Consider the following 11,533-nt stretch of genomic DNA (forward strand, 5'->3'; position numbering starts at 1 on the left):
GTACACTGTAACCAATATACACACATATATATATATATATATATATATATATATAATTTATAATATTTGTAAGTGTAGATTATATATTGGTTCAATATAAAAACAAGTTCTAATTACATTACTAAACGGATTCTACACAGTTCTATTATAAATTTATGTTTTTATCCCATTTAAAACTATCATTAAAAATATTTACTATCTAAACTCATTTGTATTCATAAGTATAAAATTGAATATTTCAAAAGTATTTAGAAATATATAATTGAATATTTTAAATTTATTTAGAAGTATGCTTTTGAATGTTTTTAGATATTATTTTCAGATATAAATATTTATATGTGTTTAGAAGTATGAGATTAAACATTTTAATTGCATTTAAAAGTATACGACTATGAGCATTTCAAATATGTTCAGAAATATAAGATTGAACATTTTATATATATTCAGAAGAATATCATCAAACATCTTTAGAGATGTTCATAATTTTGACACTGAACATTCCAATAAATATATTTTTCTATTGTCCAAAAGTATTTTAATAGAATAATTTTTTTGTAAAATTTTCATAATTATCAGTTTGGTTCAAAAAATTTGTGTAGAGTTTTTATAAAGTGATATTTGATTTTTAAGTGATTTAAAGGAAAAAAAATATTTGTTAACTTAATTAAAACTCCATAAATTGTAGATATTTTAGATATTACAAATATTGTATAAAATTATTTTTTATTTTTTTATATGTTTAAATGGTAATTTGTAAATAACAATAACAATACTGTATAAATTTTTTTAAAATTGTGAAAAACCTTCTTTAACATAAATGACTTATTCTCATATGTTTAAGTTGAAATTTTCATAGAATTTTTAAACAAAGAATATCAAATGAGTTTAGTTAATATACTCCTTACATCCACATTATAAAGTTATGAATTGAGAAATCTTTTTTTCTTTTTAGATTAAAAATTATTACAATGATTAAAAAAATTGAACAGGAACCAAAATTTACACATATTTACCAATTATCACACATCATGTCTTTATCATGTCTTTTTCTCTCTCCATATATATGTCATGCATAAAAGAATAATTGTCAACCATATAATTCTTTACCAATACCTACTAATATTATAAAATGATGATAATCTTGAATTACGTACTAGTAATAGAATAATTTCGTGGTCATGCATTTTTTACCAAACTGACAAAAAAAAGAAAAAGAAAAAGAATCAAATAATATGTAGAATAATTGAATTTGTAGAATTTAGTTTATAACTTTTGAATTTGTTCACTTGAATTGGACATTATTACTATAGTCATTGAATGTAAAAATTATAAAAAAAAGATAAAGTTGATGACCAAAAATGGAAATGTTAGTCTATAAATGTCACATTGTTATTATTTTTCAAAATAATAATAATAATAATAATAATAATAATAATAATAATAATAACAGAAATATCTAGAATTTATATAAAAGCCAAAGGTTAAATTGATAGTATATCTTTATCAATAATAAATTTGAGTGACAAAATTATAAGGATTGGCCGACATTAATTTTAATTAAGGTAAAAAAATAATCTTCAACCTTAAAAAATCATAACCTTTTATTGAAAAAACAAGGGAAAGAAAATTGATGATCCATCATCACACCCACACCATACGCTTTTCTTCTTCACACAAACACAAAACCTGTTTCTTTATTTTCTTTTTCTTCTTCTTCAACCTGCAAAAATATCAAAAACCCATTAAAGCAAAACCATTCTTTTGGGAGGCTCATTTGGGTTTCGTGTTTTTGATTCATTGTCTTCAATTTTCTCCCCATTTTTTTTTTCTACCCCCAATAGGCAAACGCAAAGGCAACGCAAAGCAAAGCCCTCACTTTCTCCTCCATGTACGCCCCGCAATGTCTTATCGCTTTTCAATTTCTGTTTCAATGGTTTGCTTTTTTTTTTTTTTTTTTTTTTTTTTTTAGGGTTTTTGCTCATGTATGCTGAGTTTTATAACACCAAGAACCCTGTTTTTATAAAAAATGATATTTATGTTTGGCTGGTTTGTTTACACCCCTTTTTTAATTAATTAATGAATTTTTGTTTTGTTTTTTTTTTTAAATTTTTTGTTCTTTGTTTTTGCTTATTATTCAATTGTACTTGTTGTGGATATATGCCTAGCTTCGCTTTCAGTTTCCAATTTTCTTCATTGATTTTCCAAATATATAAAAATATATAGAATTCAGGTCCTTTGTGGATGATTTTGGTTTTTTAGTTAGTTTATTGATTTTCTTATTTATTTTCACATAACCTCTTTTGGGTTTCTTTCGGAGGCTGAATTTTTAAGCACTGCCCAGGAATAAGTATGTTTTGCCTGAGAATCTTCATTTGCTCAAAGAATTTGGGTATATCATTCTTATTTTTATATATATACATATAAACCAAATTTTTATGGGTTGTTTTGGGAAAGCAGAATTTTTTGGCTTTTAACGGGAATAGTATGTTTTACTTAATAGAATATTCATTCTTTTAAAGAATTTGGTTTTAGTTCTGTTTTTATTTTTCTAATCCTTCTCCTTTTTTTGTTATTTGAAATTATTCTCTTAAATATTATTCAATGAGAAATAATATGAATTGGAGAAAAGGTAGGTGGAAACAAAGTTATAAATTTTTACTAATACGTACAAAAATCTGGACTTGTATGCAGATAGAGCATGTCCTACGAGCAGGCTTATGAATTTGACTTCATGGCTGAGGAGGGAGAAGTGACCCATTTCATTGACGAAATGGATGAAGAAAACCGTGGTAGTGATGAGGGCTTTGATGAATACGAAATGGTTTGTTTCTCTTATTTCTTAGTCTGGTTTGTTGTTTTTTTCTTATGCTGACGGGACCTATGCATTTTGAATTTGAGCAGCTTACTAAGGTGACTGATACATCATCTTCGCAAGCCAGAAAGGGAAAAGACATTCAGGGTATTCCATGGGAGAGGTTGAACATAACTAGAGATAAGTATAGATTAACAAGGCTTGAACAGTACAGGAATTATGAGAACATCCCTTTATCTGGGGAAGCTGTAGATAAGGTAAGTCACCCTAAAGGCTAAAGTTTCTTTTTTTATTTGTTTATTTTATTGGTGGTGGATGATTTCAGTATTAGATGTTTTCATGTGCAATATGATAATTGTACCTTTCTTTAGGAGTGCAAACAAATGGAGAAAGGTGGCAACTACTATGAGTTCTTCCACAATACAAGATTGGTTAAACCTACTATCCTTCATTTTCAGGTTTGTGTTTTTCCATTTGATGCAACCCTTTATCTTTTGTTAACATGCAAGTGAATTTAAAAAACTCACTATTATGGCCTTTTAGCCTCTTTTTGCGCCCAAAATTCTCTCAGGGGCACATGAATGTGATTTGTTGATGGATTATGATTTGGCATGCAGTTGAGGAACCTTGTTTGGGCTACTTCAAAGCACGATGTGTATCTTATCTCAAATTACTCGGTTATGCACTGGTCATCGCTGAGTGGAAATTTGTCGGAGGTCCTCAATTTTGCGGGACATGTAGCGCCTACTGAGGTATCACGTCTCTCTCTCTCTCTCTCTCTCTCTCTCTCTCTCTCTCTATGAAAATAAAAAAGATAAGGATTTCGTTTAGTTTTTTATTCTTATTTGCTTTTCTCTATTTTCTGTTTTTTATTTCTTACTAGAGACCACAGTCAATCCATGATTCCCATATAATTTTATCTATATCTATATGAATTCGCTATCTGTTGTTGTCGTGTAGAAACATGCAGGAAGCTTGTTGGAAGGTTTTTCACAGACTCAGATTAGCACACTGGCTGTCAAGGATAATTTTCTGGTCGCTGGTGGCTTCCAAGGAGAGCTTATTTGTAAGGTTAATGTTTTTTCCCTCCTAATATCTTGGCAGTCTTTTTAGGTATATGGTTAATGTTATTTGTTTCAACTGATAGTGGTAGAAATATCCTAATATCTACAATTTAAGACTCCCCCCTTCCTTTTCTATCTCCCTCCAGGGATTTAATCTGGTTGTCCCTATCATTTGAATTTTAGCATTTTGCATACTTCTAATGGATCCTAGTTGTGCCATGTCTGTTGGAAAAGCATATGTTCTTTTGTCTTTACACTTTGGTTGGCGTTTGAAGTTACCTTTATCTAAGACCAGAATTTATAGGTTTGAGGAATGTTTAAATCCTAACACGACATAAAAAAAAATTAACTGAATAAACTTTTCTAATATACTAAAGATGTTCCAAGAAGTTACTAACCTTTATGTGATAAATCTGCCTTTCAAATATTTCTGATGCTCAAGCTGGGCATCAGTATTGTTTTTGAAAAGGACTTTAAATTGTAATTAGTCTAGGAAAGTTCTGGTGATTCTATTGACAGTAATTTTGTTCTGCATATGTTTATATTCATTCTTTTTCCTGCCTGTACTGGCGGTAACTTGGGACTAAGTTCAGAACTGGGAAGTAAACATTTTGGAAGAAGGGAGACAAAATTATGGTTACTGTTCAAGATTGTTATATAGATTTCTGGTACTTATATAAAATTGTCTGTGGTTTGTCCCATATAGCTTATTTTTCAGTTGCTTTTCTAGTACCATCCCACAATCCAACAATTCATTTATCTTCAACTTTTAGAGTTGAAAAAATGGGAGGATACTATTAAACAAAAGGTTATTTAAGTATGGAAGCATTAATTGCATATTCCTACATGGTGGAAGCTTTTGTAGAACATTTGTAATTTTAGTGGGATTTGTCAAGTACTGATTTTGATTATCACATAGATGACTCACTTTGTGAGGAGCGATAGAAAACTGCAGTTCTTGTTTAGTGTGGAGAAAGGACATGGATTGCAATTGAAACTGAAGTGATATGCCATATGACTAGGTGATATTTTTGCAGTGTTATGGAAAATATGAGGCTTTTAGAGCAGGTAGAGAAAACTTTGATACAGAACTATTGACAGGTCAAACTATGATCTATAATGGTCATTCTCAAAGAAGAAATGATTTTTGTCTGTGCCTCACAAATTATGCTCTTCATTCAAAATTTTTCTTCAATAGATGTAACTGTAAAGAACAAAAGTCCAAGGATGTGTTATCTCATCCTTTTAAGGTGGTTGGTTCTAGCTGGGTTTGTTGCCTTTATCACTTCATGTAAACAAGAATAAAGATGGTACCTGTGCTAATCGAGTCTGTTTTCAAACCTTGCTTTCACTGTTTTATTTTTGTCTTTGAACTCTGTTCCAAATGATGTTATGCCTTATAAATGTCCATGTAATCGTGATCTTGTGTTTACTACTTGTGTTTATGTGATCCTTATGAAAAACTGTTTTGACAGTATCGATACAGTTGAGACATTTCCTGACAGCTCATGCTTTTGGAATTCATGATAAAATGATAATATTGTTTGATATTATGCTCAAGTCCTGGTGAACATTGTTTCTGGTAAATTATTGTTTTGCAAATGCAAGGCGTATTTTGCTTTTGCTTATTAGAAAGATCCACACATGGGAGGGTTGGGTCTTCTATTTCTTGATAACTTAAGCTTTTTTATTTTGATGGTTAACATAACCTTTCTGCTAGGCAAGCAGGAATAAGTAGTAGCAACTGATACCTTCCCTTCCCAGTGTTTTCTAAATATGTCCCATATAGTGCTACAATCCGAGGTTGTAGGATGCCATCTATACCTATTGGTGTTATCAACTTGTTCTATATTCATGAATTACGGAACATACTTTCTTGTTCTATATTCATGAATTACGGAACATACTTTGAATCCAATGATGCATATGAAGGAATTATGCCAACGTTCTTTCTCAGAATATGGGTAGCTCTTAGTTTTTATCAAGGATTCTTATCATATTTGTCTTTTGTGCAGCGTCTGGATAAAAAAGGAGTAAGTTTCTGTGCCCGGACAACTTATGATGATAATGCTATAACCAATGCTGTTGAAATATACGACAGCCTGAGGTAGGACTACCATTTTGCGAACATGGTTTTTTTTATTTTTTCATTTTTTTTACTTGGTATCTTAGTGGAAAACATTTCAAGGTATGGGATTCTTTTGCAGGAGTGGAATCCATTTCATGGCATCCAATAATGATTGTGGTATGAGAGAATATGATATGGAGAGGTTTCAGCTTCTGAATCACTTTCGCTTCCCTTGGCCAGTTAATGTGAGCCCTCTTAGCATTTTACTTTATATTGTATATGACTATATTCTTTGTGATTCCTATAAATGTTGATTTTTATCGTTAACTTTGTAAATAAGGGCTACATTCACAAGTCTAATTGCCATTGTCAATATGTTGTGAGGTTGAGTATTATGACTCACTGATAACTTGTCATTGTTAAGATCCCTTCTTGTAATCCAGACTTTGAATCATTTTGCTTTTATTTTGATTCTTTGTTTTTCATTTTTCAAGATAAGGACAATTCCATGGGAAAAAAATAAAGAATCTTTCTGATACTAGCAACATTTATATTTGCAATTCTCCCAGTTCTTCTGATGCATATTTAGTATGCTGTGGTATTGCAATCATAGTAGAATAGTAGCCTATGGGAAAATGACTGTACTATATCTTGTGACTAAGATGGTTTTCTGATGCAGCACACATCAATGAGTCCAGACCGCAGGCTTGTTGCAGTTGTTGGAGATCATGTAGACGGACTGCTTGTGGATTCACAGACTGGAAAGGTAAAGTTCTTCGTATGAGTAAGAATCTTGATTGCTACTTTTATTTTCCTTTCTGGCATTGCTCTAGTGGAGATTGTTTCTAACAAACAGATAATAAGTCCCTAATTTCTCTGACCAAAAAAAAAAACTCTAGTAATTTTTCTATTAATTATTCATTTTATTTAATTGGTCAAACTTGAAAAATGAGTAAATCTAATTTAATTTTAAAAATTATAATGAGACTAGTAGTTAGTCTGCGAAAAGATACAGGATAGATGGTTTTTATCAGGCGCCCCTCCTGCCACCGTCGTCTGTCATATGCAGTCCCTTTTTTTTTTTTTCCTAAGAATAATTTATTGTCTGATATTGGTTTTCCATCAAATTTTCAGCCTGCAGATCTGCTGTTTTTCTTTGGTGCTGATCTTGTTTGTTTTTTAGGCATAGATAATTGCAATTGGCAGTATACTAATCCAATTCTTGGTTCGTTGAATTTAGCCTTGCATATCATAGTAGAAAATGACTAAATATTATCTGAGTATCGAAATTAACTTTGCAGACCGTTGCCACGGTGGTTGGTCATCTGGATTACTCTTTCGCCTCTGCATGGCATCCTGATGGACGAAGATTTGCAACTGGTAATCAGGACAAGACTTGCCGTGTATGGGATATAAGAAACCTGTCATCACCAGTTGCAATTCTGAAGGGCAACTTAGGCGCTACACGATCAATTCGCTTCTCGGCTGACGGTGAGTTCATGGTGGTGGCTGAACCTGCAGATTTCGTGCATGTGTACAGTACAAAGGCTGATTACAAGAAGCGCCAGGAGATTGATTTCTTCGGAGAGATATCCGGGGTGTCACTTAGTCCAGACGACGAGTCTCTTTATATAGGAATTTGGGACAGAACTTATGCAAGCATGCTACAGTATAACAGAAAGCATACATATGGATATCTTGATTCCTATTTTTGAGTGATTTTCAGTGAGCTTCTTCGTGTGAACAATAAGATGGTGGCTGATTCGTTTAGTAAGTAAAAGAAAAAGAAATGAAAAGAAAGATAAGGGAGGAAAAATAGTACTATAGATTTTATTTACCTTTTCCTAAATTGTACTTGTCTTGATTTAGGTTAGTTTGGTAAATTCAGGTGACAGTAGAATAAGCTTAACATCTACTTTTGTACAAAAAATCCTCATAATATTCTCCTTTTTCATGGTCTCTCTGCAATGCAAAAGAAAGCTCTTAAGTACAATCTATACAATGAAAGAGCTGTGAATGCGTAGGAAATGCTAAAGTTTGCCATATTAGAAAGAATGTATGAGATCGTATTGGATTTGGTTAAAAATGGGGGTGATCATTCTTGTAAAGATTGGTCATTTGTGTATGTCTCTTTGATGTGTAATATTTTATTTATATTTATTTTTATGACAAATTTTCATTGAAATAATTATTTAAGTTGATTCCAGCCCACAAAAAAAAAAAAAAAAATTATTTAAATTGCCAATCTTTTTTCTATTGTTAATGTAATTGCTAATGTTTTGTAAAACTAAATGGGAAATTCCTGAAATTATATTATGGGTGGCTAATTTTTGTTGCTAATTATATTTTTTCAAAATCAAGACGTCTCTTACAAAAATTTAACTATAATTATTTAAATCCAAGCCCCAAAAAAAAAAATAAAAAAAAATCTAATCATTTAATTTAATTAAATTGTCAATTTAATTTACAAACAAAATTTTTGGTCATTGGAGATATGATCTAAAAAAATATCAACATAAGTTGTAAAATGTATTGTTAATATTTTTATGAAACAATTTAAAAACTGATAGATAAAATTCTATTGAAAAGACAACAATTTCTGATAGGAGAAATTTGCCGTTGTTCAATTTGAATTTCTTTTGATAAATAAAGAAAAAAAAAATAAAAAAAGATTGTCTTGTCCTAAAAAAGAGAAAATCGAAATACATAACGTATCTCTGATTTTTTGCCACAACTTTTCCCTCTCACTCTCCCCCCAAAAAAACACCTTTCTTTGATTTTGCTACAATCTCTTACTTAAATTTGCAAGGCTAAAGGTTGGGTTTTTATTCGTTTCAATGGAGGGTTTAGAAGAGGATTTGGGTCTGGTTTGTAAGCTCTATATCTGTCTCTGTCACTCTCACTTCCACTCTCTTTTTGTGTAGCTCTCTCTCTCTCTCTCTCTCTCTCTCTCTCTCTCTATAGCATTTGGTTTCTTTCATTTCAATAATTTTAGGAAAGAAAGCTTTTTATTATGCTTTAGTCATTTCTTGCTTGATTTTGCTTCTAATTAAGTAGATATGGAAGTGGGTTGTTCATAAAATATGTTACCCTATCTTTGTAAATGTTAAAAAGATTGGATGTAGAAAATATCTAACCTTTTTATGAAAGTGGATTGTGAATAAAATATGTTATCCTATCTTTATAGTTGTAAAAAAGGTAGTATATAGAAAATGTTATCTCTAATGTATTGAATTGTATGGAAGTCTCAGTTTGGCGTCTAAGAAAATGCCAGAAAAAGAAGAGAAACTACCCTGCTTATGGATATATGTGATTGAGTTAAAAGGTTTTTTGGCTGTGGATTGATTGTTATGGGTAACACAATCAACTTCTGTTTAGTTTCAATTTTTAAAATTTCAATATTTGGGTCATCTGGATTTTTATTTTGGCTTGATATATAACATTTGCATAGTTATAGACATTAGAAGTTGTCGAAAGTTTTTGTCCTCTCTTTCTCTACTGCTTTAGGAACTGTTTCTTAATAATATTCTACGGCTTGTTTCTCATAACATTCATGGTGGCCACCTATGAGCTTTCATCCTTTGCTGGACTTGAGAGCTATTGCTGCTCAGTCCTTCCTTGGATGTCCAAACTTTTACTCAATTAATTGTTTATAGGTGGAATGCAGAACATGCATTTAATTTTTGTCTTGTGTCCTTCATTTGTGATGTGTGCTGTTATACTGGTGATTTCTGAAATTGTATCTCAGAAAAAATATTATTATACATATTTCATAGATATATGAAGTATACATTTCTTTTACGAAGTATTTGAGCAAGTCATATTGCTTTGTAGTTGATACTTTTGGAGCTCTAAACTGCATGGAATATAAATTGCCAATGATGACAATCCCAAACGCTTGTTTTGAGAGTGGCCACCTAAGAGTGTTCGCCTTCAGCAGGCTTGAGAGCTTGTGATGCTCCAATCTTTCCATGGATGCCGAAGGCCTCTTCATTTTTCCACTGCATGCATAAGTTTTAATTTTGCTAAGTGCCTAGCCAACAATGGATTTTATATTTTAGTTGTTGACTGTGTGGAGTATGTTTATCTCTTCTTGTTTTCTGTTTTATGATTGCGTTGAATCAAAAACTGTTTACAATGACAATATTGTATTATGTGTTAACTTAATATGGATTTTTTGGGCCCACTTCCTATAAGCTTTAGCTTTTGGAATCAATGATGATTTAACAAACAAATCCTAAGGCTTCTTTCTCGCAATGTTTGTGGTGGCCACCTGAGAGCTTTTTACCTATTGCTGGGTTTGAGAGCTTTTGCTGCTATTTATTATTCCTTGAATATCTAAGACTCGTGTTCTATTTAAGTTTCCCTGGAATATGTTAACTAAGCTAATAATGATGTTAATGAATATGGCCTAGGATTTGTATTGGGATGTTAATTTTGTTGATTTCATTTTGGAAAAAAATCCTTGTCTATTACACATAAAGCTTGAATTGATGAGATATTTGTAGTGGCAATTAGTGGGAACTTTAAATCTGTCCTCTCAGCAGTATTCTGAGTGCTTTAGTGATTAAAAGTCCCTCATATTTAACACATCCATCCAACTCACTTTGTCAGCTGTCTTCCTGGTTTTTTGCTGATCATTAACGGATGCAAATCCTGTCAATTATGTCTGTAGTTGTTGTTAAATTAATAAACCACACAACAATTTAGACGGTTTGCAAATGCAATGGACTTTTTAAGCGCAAGTAACTGCTAGTTGTTTTCAGTTTTGTGTTTTAATTTTAATGTATCATGTTGCATGTAACATTATTAGGATATATATTGATTAGAGATAGAAGTTGTGTATTTGTCTTGCCAAGTGTTTGGGCATTTTGGAACTTTTGACCGGATGGAGTACAGAATTTGTCCAATGATAACAATCCCAAAGGCTTGTTTCTCTCAAAACACACACAGCGTTAGCGTCAGGCTCAAGAGCTTTGCTGCTTTTATCCTTCCTTGGATGGCTGAAACTATTCTATACAAATTCCCCATGCTTGTATTTGTTAATTTTGCCCTTTTTTTTTTTTTTTTTTTTTTTGTTTCCCCGAACAAAATGTGTTCTATCACAGTAAAAATTGCTTACAATGCGTATTTCACCAATTTTGCATACTTTTTTGTTATATCTTATGATTTTGTTGATGCCCATCACATATATAATCTTGAATTTGATGAGATGTTTATAGTGACAATTAGTGGGGATTTTGTCTCTGCTCCTTCAATGGTGTTTTTGAGTGCTTTAGGGATGGACAGGTTCCTGTATATGGGTCCAATTCATTTCCTGGTTTTTCTTGCTGATCATTATTGGATGGAAATTCCTAGTTGTCTTATTCTCAATTTTATTTTTCAATCATTTCTCTATGAGATTGGAGTAGCCCTTGATTAGTCAATAATTGGTATGAATCCTGACTTAAATTATTGTTAAATTTAAAAACCATAGTTATTGACAAGAGGTCTTCTCAATCTTGGGGCATTCATGTTGTTTCAGATTTGATGAAATAGCTAGATTCAGTATGGTAGCTGGTAATGTAGCTGATAATGACAAAACCTTAT

At 31.4% G+C, this 11,533-nt stretch overlaps 1 protein-coding gene and 1 non-coding gene across 2 annotated transcripts; both read left to right on the forward strand.

The window, feature by feature from the left end:
* The first annotated feature begins 1,593 nt into the window (after positions 1-1,593).
* LOC107422250 (uncharacterized WD repeat-containing protein C2A9.03-like) lies at positions 1,594-7,903 on the forward strand. The gene is made up of 10 exons (XM_048477786.2): positions 1,594-1,888; positions 2,692-2,821; positions 2,902-3,069; positions 3,184-3,270; positions 3,430-3,564; positions 3,773-3,883; positions 5,892-5,983; positions 6,084-6,189; positions 6,624-6,710; positions 7,246-7,903. Exons 2-10 carry the CDS (start codon positions 2,699-2,701, stop codon positions 7,657-7,659), a joined length of 1,323 nt encoding a protein of 440 aa, XP_048333743.2. The 5' UTR covers positions 1,594-1,888; positions 2,692-2,698; the 3' UTR covers positions 7,660-7,903.
* Positions 7,904-10,499: 2,596 nt separating this feature from the next.
* LOC125423650 (small nucleolar RNA snoR99) lies at positions 10,500-10,602 on the forward strand. The gene has a single exon (XR_007242359.2). It is a non-coding gene; the product is annotated as a small nucleolar RNA snoR99 (small nucleolar RNA).
* Positions 10,603-11,533: the final 931 nt, after the last annotated feature.

Source organism: Ziziphus jujuba, chromosome 3, assembly GCF_031755915.1.
Source record: "Ziziphus jujuba cultivar Dongzao chromosome 3, ASM3175591v1".
Taxonomy (NCBI): Eukaryota; Viridiplantae; Streptophyta; class Magnoliopsida; order Rosales; family Rhamnaceae; genus Ziziphus; species Ziziphus jujuba.